The 26,658-nt window shown below is 36.7% G+C and overlaps 1 protein-coding gene across 1 annotated transcript; it reads left to right on the top strand.

Moving 5' to 3' along the window:
- LOC149025361 (Calmodulin-binding protein) lies at positions 1 to 26,377 on the top strand. Its single transcript, XM_089145583.1, has 7 exons — positions 1 to 397; positions 12,174 to 12,249; positions 13,985 to 14,043; positions 22,700 to 23,193; positions 23,897 to 24,057; positions 24,190 to 24,393; positions 24,924 to 26,377. Exons 1-7 carry the CDS (start codon positions 288 to 290, stop codon positions 25,653 to 25,655), a joined length of 1,836 nt encoding a protein of 611 aa, XP_089001709.1. The 5' UTR covers positions 1 to 287; the 3' UTR covers positions 25,656 to 26,377.
- Positions 26,378 to 26,658: the final 281 nt, after the last annotated feature.

Here is a 26,658-nt window from a genome sequence, read left to right on the forward strand (position 1 = left end):
TGGAAGTCTTCATACTTTTCTTCAAGATCCACAATCTTGCTCTGCTCAGATACAAAAGAAGAAGTTCACTCCAACGTTCTCCTCTAATCTTCTCCTTCTAAAGGAAATGAACTTAAGCTCTTAAGATCATATGTTTTGATTTTTTCCCCTTCCCTGATCTGAGATTGAGTTCTTCATCTACTCCATAGGAAGCTTCTGCGAAGGTTCTGGATCTGTTTGAATCGATCTAGGCGGGGTTCAACCTTTGGAAATTAAATTCAAAGTTTGTCTTTCCTTGGTTAGCTTTTATGGAAAGTGCGGGAAGTAACAGAGGGGAGAAGAGAAGTTATGAGCTGAGTTTCGAGGATGAAGAGGATACTGCTCCGTCCAAGAAACCAAATGTGCCAGCTCTTGCTAGGTCCTTTTCCCCCCTTTCTCCTCCCCTTTCATGTTATTGTTGTTATCATTGTCTTTCTAACTTCACCATGAAATTAAGATTAAGTTGAGTCTCTATTATTTGCTTTCCTCACTTTTACCTTGTTTTGGAATGTATATTTGAGAAGAGCTGAAGTGGCCTTGAATTTAATTTGGGCATTTCCATAACTGGGTATTCCACGAGTAATTTTATCTTCTAATTTGAAAAGATCCTCTTTAACTGTTGGATTTTGTGATCACTCGCCAGTTTTCTGGTGTATGCTGTGAGTAGGTACGGATAAATGGAATTAGTGGAACAGAACTGATTAGTAGAAGGGTGGAAAAAAAATCAATTTTTAGAACAAAGAAGTACTTTTTTATCTAAACCACTTGAACGAACTTGGTTGTAGAGATATGTAGGAAAATAAAATTAGAGTTATGCTGCACTGTCTGTTGTGCAATAACATCTTAAATAAGCTTTGGTGGTCCTGTGCAGAAATATACGTCTCATGTTTGAAAAGTTCTGTGAAGTTTTGGAGATGCACTAATCCGTGGCAGATAACATGATCCACTATCTGTTTCCAAGATGATTGATCTTGAAGGGTAGAATATCTGCTGAAAACCAGTCCCTGTTTTAGCGATTGAACTTCTCTTAAGGGAAGTTTTTGGAGTCACAATGATCTGCTTTAGTGATTGGAAGTATAGAACTTCTCTTAAGAGAGTTTTTTGGAGTTACAATTATGAGATTTGATGTTCCCAGGTCTCAATTCACATTAGCATTAGGTGATTAACTCATATTAATTATCTATTGAATCAAATGAAATACGCAACCTATAAACCCTAACCTAGTCAAGCCAATCGATCGTGTGATTTAACAAGAAAATTGGAAGCAAGAAGAAGAAGAGACACAGGTGTTTGATGACGGAGTTCGGCTCTTGAGCCTACGTCTTCGGGACTCGGGATAGAGTCCAATCTACTATAGCTTGAGAGATTACAGATAAACAGGGAAAAATAAGGGTACAGAGATGACCGTATATGGCAGTAGTTGATGCTCAAATCAACATCGAGTCTTCCTCTTCAAATGAGGAATGAAAGCCCTCTGGTATCGCCTCAAAGAACCAAACACAGAGTGAGATCAGAACATCAAGAACAACTCCAAGCCATCACCGAATCACTCAAGAACACCACCGAGTGATTCCCTTCCTTTGCCAAGCACTTTGCCTCAAAGTACCACAAGAATCAACCATCAAACGAAGGTAGAAGATGAAGAGCAGGAAGAAGAATAGCCATCTCCGAATCTCCCGGAATCGCCGAGCTCAAACCCCAAATCACAACACGAAACCCTCGACACTGTTTGCATACGTGAATGAAATAAACCAGCCCAACTATGCCTTATACAAACACATGAACCGGACGGTTCAATAACAAACCAGGTAAATACATGAAATACCCAGATTACCCCAACAATCTCCCCCTTAATCTGTAACTCTACACAACAACCATAGTAGGCTGGGCTTCAACCGTTATCGTCCAAGTGTACCTGCACAAACAAAAGAAAAAGACCACAATACAAAGCAAACAAAAAATATGCAAAGTACCTAGACATGCACTAACCATGCAACACTAAAGGACTCACAACAGACACACCATGCAACAAATGCAACAGGTAGAGAAACCCTAATCATAACTCATAACTCATAACTCACTCATATAACTATGAAGAGCACACATGCACATACCAGGCAAATATCTCATAACTGAGACAAACAGAGAAAGAGTTATAAAAAATTTGGGCAGCATCTCCCCTAAAACTGCAACATATGCAAACCTAATAAACAAACACAAACATACCTGGACATCACCACACCATAGATAAATGAAAACAGGTATACAATCTCCACAAAAGATAATAACCCACCACATAGACTTACTCATGCCAACACAAGCATAATAAATATATGAATTAAAACAAGTAAGACTTTAAACAAGAGACTTGTATAAACTTCAAGAAATCCATGGTGATATCCAAAACCAACCTAGATTAACAGAACCTCACAACATCAACAGATGAACAACATGGATTCTGACATAATTGACAATGTCAATACAGCCCATGAATCTTCAAATGCTTACAATATAAGCCAAGTCAAGTCTAAAACATATCACATGATACATAAGAGAACTTAACCAACTATAGAAAAGAGACTTAAACAATTCAAATATATAAAACATAACAAGTAAGCATAAATCTCTCCCCCTTAACCAGTAGATCCCAAAACTTAGGAAATTCCTAACAAATCCATGTATTTTCATTTCAAATTCTGATTTTAAAACCTTCCCCAAGGAATACAAACATGCAATCAATATGTTAAACCACATAGATGCAGATATAAGACATAGAAAATGAAATGAGAAACTAGAGGCAACTGTCAACCTAAAATGCAAATACAATGCAAAAAACTCAACCATCAAGTCTTATATATCAATGTCAAGGGTATTCAAATGAAATCACAACAGAATTCATTAACAAGTCATATTTCCAAACTTAGTTGTTAAAATGCCTAAAGAAGTTGCAAATCTTTCTTTCTTCCACACTAAAGTAAAGAAAGACAACAAGTATCCAATTACCCATTAAAATAATGAAGAGAGTAACTCAGGATAGCAAACATTCTAATAGCCTTACATTTAACCAACAAGATGAAAAAATTCTAAACAAACCCAAATAGGCAATAACACTCCTCAATCCATCATTGGCTTACTACCACTACTCAAACCAAGACCTCTTCACCCACTCACTACACATGACGGGTACAAGTCACAACTAGACACATCTAGGTCACCTAGAGTAGAAACCAAACCAGAGATAAAAGAAGTAAACTCAATAAGACTTGACAACTCTGACCAACAAGACCAGACTCAATAACCACACAAAAATATAACTGCAAACAAGACATAACCTAACCAATAAAACTGGTGCAAGTCATCTTACCAGACAACTCAATAAATCTGACAATAACTACTCCCAAATCATACAAGCTGACAAACCATATCCCCTGAATCTCATGTGAACCCCAACCTGTGAGGACACACCCTCTTGACAACACCTATGTCGAGACCAGCACCAATGCTGAACTGGAGAACAAACCTCTCCCCCTGGAGACCAACCTCTCCAAACACTTGACAACACTGTGTCAAAAACTAGCACTCATGCTACATATGGAGACTATACCTCTCCAAAAAAAACAGGGATATATCTAATGCTATACCAAGTGAAATAGGAATCCTCATGTGTAATCAACTGTAATAAACAATCTCAACACCACCTATTACCACTCTAGCATTACAAAAAACAGTCAGACAAGTATACCAATGCCAATAAAAGCATCCATGAGAGTACAAAACAACAACAAATACATAACATGCCATCACTATCATAATTGGTCAAGAATTCTCACACAACAAGGTATATCTTAACCAATAGAAAAACAGGCATAAAACATGTTGTCTCAGATTTATGAAAAAATAAACAACTTCCTTACACAAGCATATCACCTTAAAAAATAAATAGACCACCTCCTTTTAACAAATGAACAAAATAGGATAAACCAAAGTGTGCACCCAATGGAAACCCAAACAACCAGGTCTTAAAACAAGGTTTATGCTAACACAGAAAGCACCTAGGTCATCAAAGGACCTCAAACATGTTTATTTCACCAGAATTAGGCACATTATTATTAGTTGTCTCATTTTCTTGCAGTTTTCTCTTATATGCAAAACAATCTTTCTTAAAGTGTCCTACTTTCTTACAAAAGAAGCATCTCTTGAGGTTTGCATCAGACTTGTTGTTCCCATTATTATTCTTATTATTATTCTCATGACTTTTAAATACTTTTCCCTTCCCTTTGGGTCTCCTTTGTTTGTAAGAGCCTTTACCCTTAACAAACAGATTCTCCCCACTGCCCTTAGTCATACCAGAAGCCAATAGTTCAGACTCCCTATTCTTTAAGGCATCAATCAGTTGTTCTAGGGAAATGTTTTGACAAGCATACTTGATTGAGTTCTTAACAACAAGATAATCATTATGAAGTGAATTCAATAGGATAATAGACAAGTCCTGATTTTCCAATTTAGTCTTCTCCCCTGTATTAGCTAAGTCTTGAATCAGCTTCTTAAATATATCTAGGTTCTTGTCAAGGCTGATTGTAGGGTCCATCTTAAACCCATACAACCTCTCCTTCAAATAAATTTTGTTACCTAGATTCTTTTTCTGATAGATCTGCTCAAGCTTATTCCAAACTTTAATAGGAGTGTTGTCATCCTCATCAAGACACCTGATAACCCCATCTCGTGATGTTCCAGAGCATGCAACCAATTGCATTCTCCATCACTTCAGTCCTCAAGACTGGATCAATACTTTCAAAGAAAGCATCTGGGTCATCTATTGATCTTAGGAGTTTCTGTTGTGCCATTAAAGCCCTGACTTTCCTTTTCCAAATCCCAAAGTCCCCTGTCCCATCAAACTTCTCAATGTCTACCCTGGAACCCCCCATAGGAGTATCCAAACTTAGGTAACTAGGACTCAACCCTAGACCTACTGCTCTAGTAAAGCCTGTGGTAACTACACTAACCACACTGGGAGGAGTGCCCTCCCCTGGTAGACCAAATCCCTTACTTAACTCCACTTTGAAGCAGATAAATTATACACAATCAGTATATATTGGAATTAAATCACAATACTGATATAAACAATTCTGAAAAAATATAATAAACAGAATTAATCAATCACAATTTTATTATCTACTCATATACATGTGTCAGCAGTATTTAATCAAACATTTATCAACTCAATAGGCCAATATAAACCAAATAAAGTGCCTAAGTTATCAATTGAGATCACTACTGCAGTCTTGTATAAAATTCTAGCAGAAATTATATAACCAGTGATCAATTAACAGTTAATAAAAACAGAATAAATCTCATACATAGATTATCACAATTACAAAGTCAAAACAGGTCATAAAAATTAGAACCGAATACCTACTGGTAACATACAGGAGCAGCAGTAGTATATATGACCAACATATGACAGTAATCAACCTATATTCATATGAGATTAATTCAGTAAATTAATCTAATCAGAATCACCAATCCTCATATAGATTAACATTGGAAATGAACCAAAAAATTATCAGCAGACTAGAATGGTAAGCAGCAGAAGCAATAAATCAATCTATATTAACCAAAAACATAGGCTATCAATCTAACAGGTTAACACTTGCTGAAATTATATAAAAACCAGATTATATAACCAGCAGTAGAATCATCCGAATTATAATCAGCGAAGCCAGAAGCATACACAGATTATATAATCAGAAAAAAAAATGATTCAATAATTTAACCTAAATTATCTATGAGATCATAAAACAATTAACATAATACTCATAGAGAAATTCTAAATTAGGTCTCCACCGAATCACCTAACCGAAACACCGGCTGTCTCAGGCTAGCAGGGTAACCTCTGCTTTGATGTTCCCAGGTCTCAATTCACATTAGCATTAGGTGATTAACTCATATTAATTATCTATTGAATCAAATGAAATACGCAACCTATAAACCCTAACCTAGTCAAGCCAATCGATCGTGTGATTTAACAAGAAAATTGGAAGCAAGAAGAAGAAGAGACACAGGTGTTTGATGACGGAGTTCGGCTCTTGAGCCTACGTCTCCGGGACTCGGGATAGAGTCCAATCTACTATAGCTTGAGAGATTACAGATAAACAAGGAAAAATAAGGGTACAGAGATGACCGTATATGGCAGTAGTTGATGCTCAAATCAACATCGAGTCTTCCTCTTCAAATGAGGAATGAAAGCCCTCTGGTATCGCCTCAAAGAACCAAACACAGAGTGAGATCAGAACATCAAGAACAACTCCAAGCCATCACCGAATCACTCAAGAACACCACCGAGTGATTCCCTTCCTTTGCCAAGCACTTTGCCTCAAAGTACCACAAGAATCAACAATCAAACGAAGGTAGAAGATGAAGAGCAGGAAGAAGAATAGCCATCTCCGAATCTCCAGAATCGCCAGAGCTCAAACCCCAAATCACAACACGAAACCCTCGACACTGTTTGCATACGTGAATGAAATAAACCAGCCCAACTATGCCTTATACAAACACATGAACCGGACGGTTCAATAACAAACCAGGTAAATACATGAAATACCCGGAAAACCCCAAAAAAACCCCCCTTTTTTTTTTTTTTTTAAAAAAAAAAAACTTCTCCTGCAAACAAAAAAAAAGAGAAAAAAAAAAAATATTGATTTAATAATAAAAAAAAAAAAAAAAAAAAAAAAAAATAAAAAAATTAAAAAAAATAAAAAAAAAAAAAAAAACTTCCTCCTTTTTTTATTAAAAAAAAAAAAAAATTTTTTCCTTTTTTTTTTTTAAAAAAAAACTTCCTCTCTTCTTTTTTAAAAAAAAAAAAAAAAACACCTCCTCTTTGTTAATTTTCTCGGTTAAATTTAACTTTTAGAAACCGTTAAATATTTTTCTAAAACCCGAAACTACCCTTGGCTAAAAATATTTTTTTAGTTTAAAACCTAAATTACCTAATCACTTTAGCAGTTAAAATACTAAATTACCCTCAATTAAAATAATTGTTAAAAACCAAAACACTATAGTTAAAACCCAAATTATCTTTATTTATTAAAAGCCCAACATACCTTTTTTTTTTTTCTTTAATTTATCAAACAATTAAAAAAACACGTACTACTTGATATCAAAATGCAATTTAATTTGAGACATCTTGGCCCAAAACACCCTCATGATGTTATTTTTAAGACCCAAAACACCCTTAATTAACTTCGATTCTTTAATTCAAAATATCAAGTTGTGTTTTTTTAGTTGTTTGATAAAATAAAATAAAAAAATGGTATATTGGGGTTTTAATAATTAAAGATAATTTGGGTTTTAAGTATGGTATTTTGGTTTTTAATAATTATTTTAATTGAGGATAATTTAGTATTTTAGCTCCTAGGCTGATTATGGTAATAGAGAGTTTAAATTAAAAAAATCTTTTCAGCCAAGGGTAGTTTGGGGTTTTAGAAAAATATTTAACAGTAAAAGTTAAATTTAACCGAAAAAATTAACAGAGGGGAGGTGTTTGATATATTTGATACGTAAGAGGGGAGGTAAGTGACATTATCCAACTAAGAGGGGGTCTAAGTGCTATTTGTTCAGCTAAGAGGGGTGGTAAGTGATATTTACCCTTATTTATATGACATGTATTAATATAAACATTGTGATATTGGGAATGAAGGAGGTTAATATGTTCACTAATCACTATACTTCAATGTTGAAAAGCTTTTGGTTTTGACGCATTCTTGAGAAACCATATAATAAGGATGTGTCATCTTATCTTTGTCTGAGGAATCACTTAGGAAAGTCCTTAGTATGTCTTCTTACATCATGGAATGTCTTTCTACTTTAATTTAGTTATTGGATCCAATAATTTTAGGGGATGTTGTTTCTCTCTCTTGTTCATTCTATTTCCCCCGTTTGAGCTTTTGGTTAATGATTATTTCATTCAAACCCGCCAAAAAAAAAAAAAAAAAAAAAAAAAGAAAAAAAAAAGGAAGCTATTTTATGGAATGCAATAAAAAAAAGCAATAAGAAATGGGAAGAAAAAGTTGGATATTGGAATGAAAACTTGACTAATATTCAGGTGGATGAATCCAGTGATATAGGTTAAGTTCCACGGATGATAAGTCATGGTATGTGTAAAAGGTGCCTTATATGTTCAGAATTTAAACCTTATATAGATAGAATAATGCATAAGTTGGCCGCTGAATTAGTACACTTATGCTGTAGTTCTTTCTGAATGCTTCTTCATTGTTTGCTTCAGGAACATGCAAATATGGATAAGTGGTGATATTTAGACTATGGGAAATAACAGAAAATATGAGCAGCAGACAAATTGAATGGAATAGAACTTGGAATTCTTCTTATTTGTCCTTGTCTTTGAAGTGAAAAGAAAATATGTATTTGAAATCAGTGCTTTGCCCCATCACATGATTCTTGTTAATAGACCATATTCTTATTTACGGTTGTAGGACATATCTCATTTATCTAAGTGATAAAAAATAAAACAAAAGACTTGAATAACCTTAGGTCCTGCCAAATTAATTTTTTTGGGGTACTAGGCAACATTTAAGTTTTTGGTTCCAAATGTTCCATTATTACAAGTTCTTAGATGACTTTTACTTTTGAAAACAAAACTTAAAAACCAATGAAATTACTAGGAATAAGGAAAGAATGCATAGAACTTTTATTGTTGTCAGAACCCTTCTTTTGTTGCATCCTGTTTTTTTTGTAAGCTAGGGATGGAGAAGTCACTTTGTTGGATATGGATGCTTATTGAATCAGTGAATAACTGAAGTAAAATTATGTGAACTTTGGCTTTTTGTATCTTGAGTAAGCACCCTTTTTCTTCGTTGACATGGTGCAGTTAATTGAGTCCAAGATTAAGTTATGTGGGTGATATATGTGGCTATTCTACCTTAATTCTGTTACTACTGATCAAATGCCCAAGGAGACTTGACCTAGTAACAAGCTATATCTTCATCAAGCATCGGAAAAAATAAAAGAAAAGAAAAAAAAACTATATATATATATATAGTGAGAGTCAAGTAAGAAGAACCAAGGGGTGAACTCAAGTACAAGGTGAGAAGGGCAAACTCGAAAGAATCTAAAATATGGATAACGGGAATTAGAAGCAAAAGCGTAGTTTATAATTTTTCTTGACACAAACATAATTTGAGACCCAAGGAATCCCCTGAAGCTTTGTTCAGAAAAATAATTATCACAGAGATTACAACAAAAAGGGGGTGGGGGGTGGGGACTCTACCCACCTTACCCTGCACAAGGAAACTTCTTCCTTATGATTAACATAATCAGCAGAAATATAGGGGAGGAAACTTCCCTCATGCAAAATCGACTTGGGTTTCACTTCTCATATGTGAAGCAATACCTTGAAATTCAAGTACAAAATCATGCAGCTGCAACTGAAAGGTGGATTTCTGACGTATATCTGGAATGGCAGAGTAAAATTGGAACTGAAGATCTGATTGGAACCTCAGGTTGGACAGCGTAAACCTGCTGAGATTTAACAAAAGGAAGATTGAAATAGGGGAATAGAAGAAGAAATCTCCAGGAGGAGAGAGATGGAAAAGCAGAAACTAGAGAATGGTTGCCAGAAGTTAAGAGGAGAGAGGAGAATGAAGGAGAGGAAGAGAATGCACAAAGTGAGGGTGGGAGGATGAGATGGTTACACAACCATCGCTGACACACCATATGACCATAGTGGTGCCATAACTACTCAATTAGATTAAATTCATAGTATCTGAAAAATAAATGATGATTACAAGAGAATTGAAAGATGAAAAAAGCTTAACACTAATAATCCTTATTCTTAACTAAACTAAAAAGGGGTTCTAACAGGGATCCTTAGCTCTTTTAATGCTTAGCCAACCGAAGCTAAAAAAAAGTTCGCAAGACAAACTCAGTGAATGAATCCAACTAAATAAATAATTAAATATCCTATTTCACCCAGCTAGAGCCAGTTCATCTCCACATGGATTTCCTAACGCATTTAGGCTATCCAGCATCAAGAAGAAAGAAGATGGATGAGGGAATGCTTGAAAGGGAGAGAACTTGTGAAGTTCATTTTCCTCAAATGATCTCATTTTTACCTTTTTAATTTTGTGGACAATATAATATTTTTTCCAAAATAGAGGTTAAGGGCTCCAATGCAGATGTCAGGAGTCTACCCAATGATAAATAGGACATAGAATCATTACTGCAAGAAGTCCATTGCTATGGAGTAGACTCTGTAGGGCAAACTGAACCTTATCCAACCCCTGTTTGTACTCATAATTAAAATTGAATACTAACTAAAACACCAACTTGGCTTTAGAAATAAGAGGGCCAGCTTTGACTTCCTATGACATTCTGATGCAGGGGAAATGCTAGAATGAGACACCTATTCTTGACAGGTGGTAAAAGAAAAAGGAATTGCAGCACCTGAATTTTGATTAAGCATGCATATAAAGACAGTAAGAAGCAGAGAAAGAAATACAATAGGTCCTAACTGATGAGCACAACTAAACAATAATCAATAGAGAAACAAGTGGATGGGGATCTTGGCACCATAACACTAAATTGAATGCAAGAATATTAAGAAACTTAAAGAAAATAGAGCTGTCCTAGTCAATATCAGATTTCTAACAAAGAATTCAGTAATTAACAATGCAAAGGGAATCCTTGGAAGTTTTGTTTTAAAGAAATTACTGCCAAAGAATAAATGTAAAACAAGAAATATTTAAGGAGAGATAAAGTTACCTGCGGGTTCTAGCTGCCAAAATAGGGGTTAAAAAACATCTAGGGACACATAATAGAAAGAAAATATTTCTAAATAATGATGAAACCCAAGAATGGACAGTAGGGTTAGAAAGGAGAAAGACAACAAAGCTGTTATTCAAGAAGTGAGAATAGGGAGAAAAGAGAAGAAGTCAAGAAAAAGGATTCGGCCTAGAGAAAGAAAAAAGAAGTCTGACGAATAGAATAGCAGTGAAAGAAGAAGATGAAAGGAAAGGGAAAAAAAGAAAGAAAAAAAAACTGAGAGAAAAATAGAAAGAAAGAAGAGAGAAGATAGCAACTTGAGAAGAAGGAAAAGAAAGAGAAAACCTGATTCATGCAAGAGAGAAAGTAGAAGAAGAGAACATGAACTTACCGAGAGAGGAAAGAATCCATGCCAAGAGAGATTTGCACAAGAGCGAGAGAAATCTTTTTCTGTTTTCATTCATTCATGCTGCCAATTGATTCTCATACAAGATTTAAATAATAGAACTAATCCTTCCCAACTCTACATGCTGAATTCCCAAAATAACCCCAAATAAAGTAGCAAATATAACACCCAAACTAATTCAGCTTTGGGCCAAAAATACTTTAGGCCTAGCCCACAAAGACTATAAATAAATAAATAAAAGAAAATCAATAGCAAACTAATACCCATCCCACTAAGATTAAAGAAAATAACATGACAAACTGCCTATGAGTAGTGCTCCTAATCAAACCATAGGACCCTAGCAATCCGATAGCCTCTGAACTCATCGTCTATCCACATAGATGCTATCATGGAATGATCTATACGCTGGTAAACTGGGAACTGACCACTAATGTCCTCATCACATTCATTAAGCAGTCAACAGTTAATGAAGGCTCACTCCCCTAAAGTTTTGATAAAATAGACATAAGGAAAACGCAAGTAGCCTTCACCCAAAAAAAAAAAAAAAAAAAAAAAAAACACAACTAGCTGTATGGTGTAGGTGTCGAAACAATTCCACACTCAATGAGAAAGCATAAACTACAATTGAAACTAGTTGATGTTATTTGTAGGATTATACCGGCATCTTGTGTTTGTGGAGCCCATGGAAGAGCTTAGCAAGTTAGCAGTACCACTTGAATTGGTCTTGTTGGGGCTAGAGATTTGAGTTTTTGGCCCAATACCCCTGTGATTCTTGTCATGGATGATATTTATTTGTGAAAGTAATCGATGTTATTAATACCTCATTTCTTATTCCATGTGAAGCAATTGAACCAATAGAGAGTGAAATGCCATGCGTCTGGTAGAGTTTTTCCTTCTGTTTGATATTACAGGTTGATGATGCCAATCTGCCTTTCTTTTTAATCGTGTTATATATTTTATGTTTGTTTAACAGTGTTATTGTGGAAGCTTTGAAGGTGGATAGTTTGCAAAGACTTTGCTCATCCTTTGAGCCTCTCTTTCGCCGTATTGTAAGTCACACCACTTTTCCTTTTAATTTGTTTTGCTTCTTGTTCCTTAGAATAATTATGTTAGAAGTATTATATTTGTATTAAAAAAGGTGCATGGGTGGTGAATTGCTATGGAATACTATGAAGTGTCTATCCCTCTACCTACTACTTAACATATTTCTAAATGGATATGCTGGAGAATGTGATTATTTCTTCATCTTCTAGTTTCTTCCGGGTTCATCAGTTTATGAGATGCTGAAAAACTTATATCAGTTGGACTCCCCCCCCTCCTCTAAATCACTTGTTAGGCATATTGATGTAACCACGGTTCAAAAACCAGACCCAAAAAAAGGCACTTAAAGCTGGCCGAATACCCCAGGAGTATTTTGGTCATTTTTCAAGCTCCCTTTTGGGGCTCAGTATGGGCCTTGACTGAATCCCCTCGATCCAAGGGTCATGGATCTACTTTTAGTTTTATGTTTGAGTTAGTAATTTGAGAGTTATAGTCCTTTTAAAGCTGTGTTGAGTTAGTTGATTGTCGATAAGATTCCTTATCTAGGGAGGATCTTACCTTTTGGAGTTTGTTTTTATTTGGAAGTTGTTTAGCGAAGTGTCCTAACAAGATTCCAATCTAAGGGTTGTCTTGTCGTAATTTGATTCCTTTTTGGGGGTGGTAGTCTAGTGTTGGGATACTCATCTATTAAGGATTCCCAACCCCGGTTTGAGTATTTTATTTTAGGCTATAAATAGGCGCTTTTTGCTTTGTAATTTTCAGCCTGAATTTATGAATGAAAATTGATCGAAGAATTGACTGTGAGAATCATGGGAACCCTAGGGGTGACCTGCGGCTCATTTTGAGCTATTGTTTCTGCAATTTTCAAGTTATTTATTCTTCTTCAAGCACTCAAGCAACAATTCCAGCAAACCTTCTCAGTGTACAAGTACAGGTCTTCCCCCACCGGCCCACCCCCTACCTCTCCCACACAGCCATTCCCAGCCCTTATCCCTGCTGCCGCCCCAAACCACCAGCCCCTCTACCTCCCCTAAGTCCTAGAATACCCTTTCCCTTGATGTTCAGACCTATAGGCTCCCTCCCCACCTTCCTACGATCTTCCTAATCCCCCCCACCCCTTTCAGTCCCAGCCCCCACAGGTCCTAGTAAACCTCCCCTCTCTCATTCAGCTCCCTGTTTAAGCAGAAAATAGACAACAGAAAAAATTCAGAAAATTTCTGCAATTTGTACAAACCTTCTGAGATCTGGACCCTACTCTATTGCTGTTCAGAACCTTCCATTGATCAGAGCCCATTAGGAATTAGGTGTGCACTTTCAAAGGCAGCAAGCTTAGTTCCTTTTCTACCCTACCCAAACTACCGTAAAACCCTACCTAAGAAGATCCTGCAGATCTAACCAAGACCTTGGGTTACATTACACTCTCTATTTATCAGACGCCAGGGGAAGGGCATTGTGTGAAGTCCAAGAGAACATAGTTGGTCAATCCTTCAGATGTTCCATTTAGTTGTTATCTGGTTTCTTTATAATTTCTAGTCTAAAGGTGTATCACCGGGGCTTGTTTCAGATTCAACATTTTTTTTCATAGAATCTTTAAGCAATTGTTCGGTTAAAAATAAATGCACCAGGTTGTTGATGTTAATGTTCATGTAATGTGCTGTTCAAGATAGAATGTGTAGCATTTTATTATTGCATGCACTATGGCAATTTCATTCTATTTTTATGCTGTATTTTATGCAAAAACAGGTTAGTGAAGAAGTTGAGCGTGCTTTATCAAAACTAGGTCATACTCAGCTCGTGGGAAGGTGCGTTTTGGCTATTGCAAAATCAATTATTACTAGAGCAATTAAAATATTTGCACAGATTTTTGTTCATGCATCATTGAGATAAGTTTTATCCTATGAAAAGTTATTAGCATGGATTAGTTGTTTGTATATCATTTAAATTAATAACCAGATCTTTCCAGTTATGTTCATTATGTTAATGAAACTAGCATAGTTCATTAGGGAATCAACTCAACTGACCAAAAGAATGACTGCTAAATCTGATAGAATTGGCTTTTTTGGGGTATGCTTTATTTTTTTTTTTCCTTCCTTTTTTCTTTATTCAGTATAAAGTCTATAGACCTTGTGGCATGTTTGTAACCACAGATGCTAGTAGACCTATGTTGTAATGTGAGGAATTGCTCCTCTAAAAGTATATCATTCACAAGACCCCAATAGGGTATTTATAGTTACAACCTAGTTAAGTCCTATACTAAGTAGGAAAATGAAATATAAAACAAATAGAAATAAAGCTCTAGACTTATTAGGAAACATAATCCTATTTTAATTAGGAAACCTCAGTCCATGTTTTCAACACTCCCCCTCAAGTTTGAGCATAGATATTTATCATGCCTAACTTGCTCATAATGTAATTGAATATCTTCGTGCTCAAGCTCTTTGTGAGCACATCAGCCCGTTGCTCGTTTGAAGTAACAAAGGTGATATGGATTAGCCCAGCCTTAAGCTTCTCTTTGATGAAATGTTTGTCAATCTCCACATGCTTAGTCCTATCATGTTGTACTGGGTTATGAGCTATGCTAATTGTTGATTTACTATCTGAGTATAATTGTATAGGAACCTCCAAATCTGTCCCAACCTCTTGAAGCAGCCCTTTAAGCCATAGTACCTCACAAATGCCTTGAGCAATTGCCCTAAACTCGGCCTCGGCAGTGGACCACGCAACTACAGCCTGTTTCTTGCTTCTCCAAGTCACAAGGTTACCTCCCACATATACACAATACCCAGAGGTAGACCTCCTATCATTTGGACATCCTGCCCAATCTACATCTGTATATGCCTCAATCTTCAAATGTCCATGAGCTGAAATTAAAATTTCTTTTCTTGGAGTAGTCTTCAAGTATCTCAAGATCTGATATACTGCATCTAAATGTGAGGAATATGGATGATGCATATACTGGCTAACAAGACTAACTGCAAATGTGATGTTAGGTCTAGTGTGAGATAGGTAGATTAACTTTTCCACTAATTTTTGATACCTTATCTTGTCAACTGGTTCTCCTTCCTTTGCCTTCAAGTGTAGGTTAGGCTTAATAGGAGTCTTAGTAGGCTTACATCCTAGCATTGTAGTTTCCTCAAGAAGATCCAATGTATACTTCCTCTGGGATAGAGATATACCGCTAGTAAAATATGCCAACTTTAAACCTAGGAAATATCTTAGTTTTTCCATATCTTTGATCTCAAATTCAGTTCCCAAAAAAGTCTTTAATGTTGAAATCTCATCCTCACTACTGCCTGTGATCACAATATCATCCACATATACTAAAAGTATAGTAGTGTGGCAACCATCTCTTTTAATAAACAAAGTGTGGTCTGCATTGCTCTGCTTATAGCCATTAAATATCATTGCCTTATGGAACCTTCCAAACCACGCTCTTGGAGATTGCTTCAACCTATATAAAGCCCTCTTTAACTTGCACACTTTCCTATAAGTCTCTGTAGTAGAATACCCAGGTGGTATATCCATATATACCTTTTCTTGGAGTTCTCCATGCAAAAAGGCATTCTTCACATCTAATTGTTGTAAACTCCACCCTTTATTAATTGCACATGAAATAATAGTACGAACTATGTTCATCTTGGCAACAGGGGCAAATGTCTCCTGGTAGTCAACGCCACAAGTCTGAGTGAAACCTTTGGCCACCAATCTTGCCTTATACCTTTCAACAGTCCCATCTACCTTTTATTTGATCATAAACAACCATTTGCACCCAACAGTCTACTTTCCTATGGGCAAAGTCACTAAGTCTCACGTTTTGTTTTTTTCCAAGCTTGCATTTCCTCATCCATAGCTTCTTTCCAGTTTGAGTGAGATAATGCCTCTTGCCAAGTGTTATGAATAGAAGTAGAAGACAAGGAGAAAATAAAACTTTGAAATTCTAGAGATAAAGACTGATATGAAACATAATTGGAAATAGGATGTTTGGTGCAAGTTCGAGGCTGCTTTCTTAATGCAATTGGTAAGTCCAAAGTAGGATTAGAAGAAGGGTCAAAGACAGACTCACCTAGAGGAACGGATTGTTCAGGGCCAGGAATCAAAGCTTTTGACTAGCTTGGTTCAGAAGGGGTCACTTGTTGCTTTTTTTGATAGGTCTTTAGAGGTCTAGTCTCCCCCTGTATATCATCCACCAGCTGTTCATGTCTGATCATTCCATCTTCCAAAGGAGGATCATTTGCAGGAATCTCAAGAGAAATATCGAAAGGAGGAATCAACGCTGGAACCTCTTCACTAAAACTCTCCCCCTGAAGACGTGTAGGGGAAAGAAAATGCATTTGTTCCTGGAACACAACATCCATAGAGACGAAAAAACGACGAGAACTAGGATGATAACACTTATACCCCTTCTATGTAGGAGGATAACCCAAGAAAATGCACTTTAACCCACGAGGATCTAACTTTCCATGAACATGGTGGTTTCGGACAAAGGCAACACATCCAAAAACTTTAGGTGAGACTGTAAAGACTACTGTACTTAAAAGAACCTCAAGGGGACAACGTTGGTGTAAGACTCGGGAAGGCATTCGATTAATTAGATATGCCGCAGTAAGAACGGCTTCACCCCAAAACCAAAGAGGCACATGCATAGAAAACATGAGGGAACATGCTACCTCAAGTAAATGTGTATTCTTGCGTTCGGCAATCCCATTTTGAGGTGGAGTGTCAACGCAACTAGTTTAGTGTATGATGCCATGGTTTGCTAAGTAGGAAGGGAATGCGCCACCCAAGTACTCAATTCCGTTATCTGTACGAAGGATTTTGACTGTCGCCCCAAACTAAGTCCTAATCATATTATGAAAATTTTGAAAGCACGAGAAAACGTCACTTCTTTGGTGAAGTAAGTGAACCCATGTGGTCCTAGTACAACGGTCAATAAAGGTAACAAACCATCTATGACCAGATATAGACGGTCCGAGAAGGACCCCACACATCAGAGTGAATGACTGAAAAAGGAATTTTACTACGATTATCTGAAATAGGGTAAACATGCCTAGTCTGTTTGGCCAAAGTGCAATGCCTCACAATAAAAATCATTCAAATTACACCTTTTAATTAGATCAGGAAATAATTTGGACAAAATAGGTAAAGGAACGTGGCCAAGACGACTATGCCATTGTAATAAGGTAAAAAGTGCAGGGGAGGTAGAACTAGAGACCGGAGAAAGAGCTGATGGGGACCCATCCATTAAGTAGAGCCCCCCTTTCTGTCTACCACTGCCAATTGTAAGTCCCTGTTTCCAAGTCCTGAAACACACAATGAGAAGGAAAGAAAGTTATTTTACAGTTCATATCACAAGTAAAGCTACTAATAGATAAAAGATTAGCTGAAAACTTAGAAACATGCATGACATTAGATAAGGTAAGCGAAGGCGAACAGATAATAGATCTTTTCCCAGAGATAGGGGAGAGAGACCCATCGGCCGTTCGAACATCTTGAGCAATAGGGACAGATGAATAAGTATGAACAAAGTAGATGAGCCTGTCATATGGTCGGTTGCCCCAGAGTCGATTACCCAGGAGGGATAAGTCAAATTGACATTGTGATAATCAAAAATACCTGTGGAGATTTGTGGATCAACAGAGGGATTAATGACATAGGCTATACTCGTACTGGAAGTCGTTCCTGGAAAAGATGAGTCAAGTTTGGACATCAATTGGCGAAGGTGCTGGAGCTCATATAAGAAAAGAGGTGTTGGAGTACTCAGGGTGTCAGAACTGGCTTGATTTGCAGATGTTTGATTGCTGCCCTTGATTCCATTTCTACGTCGTCCACTGGAATTTGTTGGACGTCTATGCAACTTCCAACACTTGTCCTTTGTATGACGCTCATTTCCACAATACTCTCACTTTACTGGAGGGCGAAAATTACTAGAACTAGATTTATTATTGCCATAACCAACTAGCAATGCAGATCTATCAGATGTTTGAGTGTGTACCATAGTTGTCCTTCGACTGTCCTCGGTATCTACCATGGCATAGGTTTGAGCCAGAGAAGGGAAAGGTTCTCTAGAAAGGATCTGTGCGCGAATTTGATCAAATTCTATTTTCAATCTTGCCAAAAAATTATAAATTCTCTGTTTATCTTCCCATTGTTGATAGGCAATAGCATCTTCAGCATTCTTCGGTGTAAACTTCCCATAGAAATCTAAAGTCTGGTAATATCCCCGAAGAGTGTTATAGTATTGAGAAAGAGGAAGGTCCTTCTGTTGTAACTGATTGATTTTCTGTCTAATTTCAAAGCACTGTGCATCATTGCCAACTTTGGAGTATGTATCTTTAGTAACTTTCCAAATAGTTGCCGCATTAGGAAGGAGGAGATAACTCTCTGCTATGCTAGATTCAATGAAGTTGATGAGAAAACCCATGACCAAGCGTTCATCTGTATACCACTTGGAAACTTGCAGACCAGGTGTGGAAGATTTTGTAGAAGTCCCACCAAGATGGCCAGTAAGACCACGAGCACCAACAGCGAGAGAAATTGAACGAGACCATCTAAAATAATTTGTCCTATTAAGTTTCACAGTGGTTATCTGAAGCGGGGAAAACTCACGATCCTTATGAATGGAAGACATGGGAGACTCGTCAGATGTACCAGATAAAGGAGATATGGGATCAGCCATCATCGCAAGGAGAAATTATTCAAAAAGTCCTTGAATTTTTTCAAAATTTACGAAAAAGTCACTAAAATTGTTGCAAATTGCAAAAAAAAATCCCTGAAATATTTTCAAAATTACTCCCACTAATTCATATGAAAAGTATCTCCTCAGGTTACCTCCAATTGGTATATTGTTGAATCAGAGTACACCAAGAAAGTTTCCAGGAAAGACTGGAGGGACACAACCGGTCTGCTTAAATACCAGACTTCTCAGACAAAATTTTCCTAGACATGCACTTAATCACCTAATATATATTTCCAAGATACCCGAAAAGAAAACAAACACGTGAATAGCGACTTCAAAAAAATTTCTACAGCACCTCTGTTAGATGAAAACAAAACCTTGCTCTGATACCATGTTGTAATGTGAGGAATTGCTCCTCTAAAAGTATATCATTCACTTGACCCCAATAGGGTATTTATAGTTACAACCTAGTTAAGTCCTATACTAAGTAGGAAAATGAAATATAAAAAAATTGAAATAAAACTCTAGGCTTATTAGGAAACCTCAGTCCATGTTTTCAACAACCTATCATTTCAAAGTTACTGTTATATAATTATATTATGTGTAATTTTCATTTGGACCCCCTAAGATTTGGCCCTTGTCATTTTCAGTTCGAAAAAAATGACATTTGGAGTTTGCTTCGCCGTGGTATTGAAAAAAAAAATCAATTAAGGACATATTGTCATTCTTATGACCAAAATGTTTTTCTTTTTTAATATTTATTTTTTATATTTGGTTTTAAATTTCCTTTCTTCAATTGGTAGCTTACTCTAATAGGATCTTTTTCTTTGGGTAGCCTACTGTTTGATGCTTGCCACATCATTGACTATATATCTGACGGTCCAAAACAAAATTGTGGGGGTATATATATGTACATGTCTTATTTTATTTATATTTAAAGGATTCACAATTTGCAAATTTACAAAATCAAACCCCTGAAACACTCGACTCTAAATCAGCAGAGCGAAGATGAAAACCATGATTACACACAGGAAGCAATCGCCCAGGATGGCTGTTCTTGATCTCATCTAGACAAACGGCACATTCTGTACTGTTTAATTTATCTTCTCTAGCATTGACTTTGGGAAGCTTCTGCAACTCCTCAGACAATAATCCTTTCTTCTGCTGTGGTGTCTCTGGTGTTTGCACAACAGGGGCATTCCTTGAAGCACACCATAAGAGAATCAAGTATACCATGAACAGAAAGCCCATGCCTGCACAGGGCAATAACAGAGCAGAAATGATTGGAGGAATCATCATTTTTACCCTTTCCGTACAGAAACTTCTGGGATTTTTTTTATCTCAGCAAGAGTTCAAAAGGGTATTACAACTTCTAAGGTGATGTGTGAAGGGAAGAATCCACTGTGATCAACTCCATTTCAGTAATGGTGGAGAAAGGTGTGTGAAAAGAGAGTTGGGGTTTATATAGGCAGAGGAAGAGTTGGATGTGTTGGAAGTGACTGGGATTGATATTTCCAACTGATTTCATAGATTCGAGTTTTTCAGGGGTTTTGTTTCGGACCATTAGATATATAATTACCAATGTGTCGAGCATCTAACGGTAGGCTATTGCAAAAACATAACAAAATATAAGGGCATTTTGGTCATAAGAATGACAATATGTCTGTAATTTATTTTTTTTGGATACCAATCATACCATTTGGGAGGCAAATGCAAAATGTCATTTTCTTTGGACTAAAGATGACTTGGACCAAACTTAGGGGGTCCAAATAAAAATTAATGTTATATTATTTATTTTGTTGAAAGAATGGATTTTTTGGGAAAAAGGACATTACTAACGCTTTTACGACATATTCAAGTTACATTTTCACTTGTATGATTTGGTATTCTCTCTATCTTTGGGCATGGAAAGAAGGGAGATGTACTTTGCCCTGTACATTTCTTAATCGTAAAGGTGTTTTATATCTAGATCATCTACATCCCTTATTAGGAGATTTTTAATTTCAGCCATACAGAGGAGCGGTATGGCTGATCTGGACCATCAACTACCTCAGGGACAAATCTTGTTTGTTTTCTATGCCTTTGGCTGTATATCATTCAATTTGTTGGGCTTTCCCTTCTTTAAGTACAGGAGTTGAAATTCCAGAATTTCCAAAGAAACATGCATAAATAGGGAAGAAGGACAAGTGCTTCTAAACTGAAGACCAGAAGGAGGTCTTAATTGTTCTGCTGCTACCATTGGAGCCTTCTCACTGAAATTAAGTTGTCACTGTTGAGGATATCCTTCATGATAAGATGACTTCCAAGCACAAATGGGAAGCATTTGAATTTGAATTCAAGAGATGTCCTTCATGTTAAGATGACATTTCATTTTTCAAGCATAAATGGGAAGCATTTGAATTCAAATTCGAGAGATATCCTTCATGACAAGGTGACACCTCATCTTCCAAGCATACATGGAAAGAATTTGAATTTGAAGATAGACTCCAGGTCAACTCAATCTCAAATTCAAAATTCAAAATAAAAAATTCAAACTATTTTGAATTAGTCAAACCTTATCTGTTGTAATAGTTACGTTATTTGTTGAAATTACCATTTGTATCAAATCGGTTGTAACAAATTCTTAAAAATATACTGGCCACCCATTTGTGAAAGGTAAGCCTATCCCATATGTAAAAACTCAATTCTGAACAAGAATGGCTTACCTTTCACAAATGGGTAGCCAAGTATATTTATAAGAATTTGTTACAAAAGATTTGATACAAATGCTAACTTAAACAATTAAACGTAACTGTTACAACAAATAAGGTTTGACTAATTCAAAATGGTGAGAATTTTTGAACTTTGAATTTGAGATTGAGTTGACCTAGAGTCTATCTTTAAATTCAAATTCTTTCCATGTATATGCTTGGAAGATGAGGTGTCACCTTATCATGAAGGGTATCTCTTGAATTTAAATTCAAATGCTTTCCATTTGTGCTTGAAAGACAAGATGTCACCTTATCATGAAGGGTATCTCTTGAATTCAAATGCTCTCCATTTGTGCTTGAAAGATGATATCTCATCTTAACATGAAGGGTATTTCTTGAATTCAAATTCAGATGCTTTCCATTTGTGCATGGAAGTCATCTTATCTTGAAGGATATCCTTAACAGTCACTTCTTTGATATTTCTACGAAAGGAAACTGAAACCTCTTGGTTTGTGGAGGAGGTTTGATGACAAAAATTTACCCTTCCTTGTTGTGTCGTTCAGCCAGGTTTAAAATATCAATAACGAGTACCGTATCGGGCAAGTAATTTTAAGAAACGTATCATCTTGTAATCGAGTATTTTATCGTACCAGTCAAATGTATTTTAGTGCAATCCAATAGAGACGTATCGGCTAGTATCGTATTGTATCGTGGGACACTTTAAACCTTGTTTCCCAGATATCTACTTATTTGCTTCCTCTTTTTCTATGCACTCTTTGTTCTTACACTCCGCTGAGACCTCTCGATGCCCCCAGCTTTTTATAAGACAAGATGATTCTAGTGCCTGAGGTATGCATAGAATACAATATTTGGTCTATGTGCATCATGTATGGAACTGGGTCTTTACTCCTTGGTGAACATGAATGAGTAATAACTAATAAGTGATGAAATTGAAATTTAATCTCTTACTTATGGATGGTGATATATATGGAAGAGTCTTTAGATACTTACATCCATCATGCCACCATTTTCCATAAATATTATTCTGTCTCATTGATGCATCTAATAAATTCCATTTCAATCTATAATTAGGCCTTCTCCACAGACTATTCAAGCCCCCGAGGGGAGGAAACTGCAACTTCATTTCAGGTCAAAGTTGCCACCTCACCTTTTCACAGGTGGAAAGGTTGAAGGAGAGCATGGTGCAGCAATTCATGCTGTCTTATTAGATGCAAGTACTGGGTCTGTTGTCCAAGTAGGAGCAGAATCAGCTGCCAAATTAGATGTTGTTGTGCTTGAAGGTGACTTCAATGATGAATCTGATGATGATTGGACTAAAGAACACTTTGAGAGTCATGAAGTGAAGGAGAGGGAAGGAAAGAGACCACTTCTGAATGGAGATTTACAGGTAACCCTCAGAGAAGGAGTTGGAACCCTTGGGGAACTTACTTTCACAGACAATTCTAGCTGGATAAGGAGCAGAAAATTTCGGCTTGGCATAAAGGTTACTTCTGGCAACTGTGATGGAATTCGCGTTCGTGAGGCTAAAACAGAGGCATTTACTGTTAAAGACCATAGGGGAGAATGTGAGGTTTTTTTCTGCTAGTAACAACTTTATTTTCTTGTTTCGCTTTTAAATGATGATTTGATAGAAAGATATTTTCACTACAAATGCTGAGATAAGTAGGATGTACCATCCATCTGCAGTATTGATCTGGAATACATGCAGGTGACAAAGCCACCATTCTGTGGTCATATTGAGGAGATTTTCCAGCATAAAGAATTGCTTGTCCCTAGTGGCTTGCTAACTGCCAAATTTGTATGACAAGTGTATATAAGCTGGATCCAGTTTTCCCATATGGGAGTAACTGCGTGGTGAATCTCAGATACTTGCACCTTGTGTATGGTATAGACACAGAGAGGAAAGACCTTTTCACACCCTGCTCCAAGGATTGGCAATTGAGCCTAGTTTGTCAAGATTTTGGTTTCTTTCTGGTTTCCTGTATCCTCTGGATGTTGTTTTTCATTTTTATTATTAGTTTATTTTTAAAGTTTCTTGAGCCGTGGCACGGCTACAATGGTTGGTGGTCCACAATTGTAGCCTGAGCTTAAGGCATTGAAACAGCCTCTCAGCAAAGAATTGCTGGGGTAAGGTTGCCCAGGAAAGCCACCACCCCCCCCCCCAAAAAAAAAAAACCACATGTGCAGACTCTGCTTGTGTGGAAGCCTTCAGTACTGGTTTTGCCAGTCCAGTTTAACATGACAAACTTCGTTTCTTTCACATTGCAGTGTACAAGAAACATTATCCACCTGCTCTACATGATGAAGTCTGGAGATTGGATAGAATAGCAAAGGATGGGGCACTGCACAAAAAGTTGACTATGGCTGAAATATTCTCGGTTGAAGATTTCCTCCGACATCTTGTCAGGGATCCACAAAAATTAAGAAGTGTAAGAACTTAAGTTCTCTCTTATTTTGGTTGTACAATCAGGTGTCCTTTTAAATGCTTTTTATTGTTCATTCCCTTTTATTATCTCCCATATTTTGCATTTGTTTTAGAAGTCAACATGTTTGTTTTGCAGATCCTTGGCAGTGGAATGTCCAATAGGATGTGGGAAAATACAGTGGAGCATGCTAAGACATGTGGTTTGGGTGGAAAGCTCTATGTTTACTATGCTGATGAAACCCATAGCTCTGGTGTTATCTTTAACAATATTTATGAGCTTAGAGGTGTTATTGCTGATGGGCAGTTCCTCTCTGTGGAATCACTTTCTCAGAGTCAAAAGGTGAGATGCTCTGAAGTTTGCTATCTGAAGAAAGATGGCCTCGTTTGACAATCCAAGCTTCAATTTTTATTTAGTATTCCTTTAATTTTAAATATGTTCCGTCATGTGTAACTAGGAAAAAAATAATATTTAATATGTGATCTTGCTATTGACAGTGTAAAATTAGAAGCTCCTCCTACCCTGGTTGGATGAGCCTTGGCACAATGGTTAAGTAGTGCTATTGCAACCATCATATTGTGTCCATGAAACATGGAAACCGCCTTTCCGTGAAGCAGGGCTAAGCTGGATTTCTTTGCCCTTCTGAACTCTGCAGTAGCAGAAGTCTCATGCACTGAGTCGCTCATTGTTTTCCTGACCCTGGTTGGATAACCCTTTTTACATGCTATAGTTTAACAGAGATTTTTCCTTTCATGTTTTACCTTATAGATTCTGGAGTCTCTCTATTTGTCCTTCATTGTTATCTTAAAGAAGCAAATTTATCATTCATTTTCTGGAATTCAACAAAATCAGACTTATGCAAATATCTACAGGTCTCAGTTGACTTGCTGGTGAAGAGAGCCTATGATAATTGGATACACACTGTAGAATATGATGGCAAAGTCTTACTGAACTCCCTTAACAGTGGTAGAGGAGCAGATCAGTCAGCTTTACCTAGAGTGGACCACAATCCAGATTGTTACTACTTGCCACCAACATGCACAGAGAACTATTTCTCACCTAAAGAAGGGACGACAGGTTTCCATGATAAGAATAATCTAACCAGTGTTCAGCAGCAAATTGAATTCCCATTCACAAGATTAGGTCCATCAGTAGGGCTGGCACTGACAACACCACAAGTGCCATTTTCAGGCAGTGCTGGCTACCAATCTGGTGAAACTTCAGCAGGTGTAGGCTCCTACATGTCTGGTGATTGGACTCAGACACGTCAGACACATGGTCTGGAAGATATGTTCTCTGAGGAAATTCGGTTAAGAAGCTCAGAAATGTTGGCGAACAATGATATGCAGCGGTTGCTGAAGACATTTAATATGGGGGGCTGTGCGGATGGTTTGGGGACTACTTTTAGTTTTTCAGATGAGACCTGTTATTCCTACAAACCTCTGTATGAGCCTCAGACAGATTGCAAATTTGGGCAAGATATTAGCCGGAATTCTGGTAAAGCTGTTGTAGGTTGGCTTAAGCTGAAGGCTGCTCTGAGGTGGGGCATATTTGTAAGGAAAAGAGCGGCGGAGAAGAGAGCTCAGCTTATTGAACTAGAATGAGTGGTATAACTTGGGTGCTGCAAAATTTCAGGTTTGAGCTACAGAACTTTGGAACTGCAACCCCCAACATAACACCCAACTGCCACCCCTGCCCCAAAAACAAAATGTCGGTTGGAAAGATGACTGTGTATCCATTGAAGGAATCAAGGACCTACCTTCTTGTTATATTTATGAAGTAGAAGGTGATCTTGCCCTTGAATTCAAAATGCTATACTTTCCTTTTCCTTCTGAGTTTGTCATTCTTTCTCATTTATTTATTACATTTTTATGTTGTATTGCTTTTAAAGCATCCGATGGATGCTGGATCAAGCCTTTGTAAATTACACAGCACTAAGTAGTTCGATTATTGATGTGATAGTTGCCTTGAAACAATTCATGTTGATACTTATAATCTCTTATTCTTGGCTTCATTTAGGTCGAAAAATGAATTAAAGGATAGGAAGGTGAAGTTTTTCAAACTTGAAAGGACTGAACATGATAGTTTAATCTACTAAAATTTCTTACTGAATCTAGTATTGGATACATTTTAGTATTATCTTTATTCTATTTTTTACATTTTAAGGGATGTGATTGCAAGGTAAAGTGAAATTTAATGTTCAAGTCAATGATGATTTAGAGTTAATGACATGAATATTTGTAACATTTACAAAAGTTTTTATTTACAGACTGAAAATTTTCACTTTCTTTCCCTTTCTCCTCGCAGCCAAATGGAATTTTATTTTGGGTAAATTCTTTCCCGAACTTTGGATATTTTTACTTTTTATAATTTTTTGAAGTGTTTGTACTACGGATTCATTTAAATTGTGTGAGACTTTGTATTGATGAAAGATAATTTGGTGTTTATGTTACTATTCATTGATGTTTATGTTTATGTTACTATTCATTTCATTCAAATGATGGTTGTAAATGTGATGTGTTGGAAGTTTGGTGGTAGAATACTACATATACATATATATATATATATATATATATATATATATATAATACACACCAACGGGGGGTT

The sequence above is a fragment of the Hakea prostrata genome, chromosome 2 (genome assembly GCF_041222555.1).
Source record: "Hakea prostrata isolate BN-2017 chromosome 2, UWA_Hpros_2, whole genome shotgun sequence".
Lineage (NCBI taxonomy): Eukaryota > Viridiplantae > Streptophyta > Magnoliopsida > Proteales > Proteaceae > Hakea > Hakea prostrata.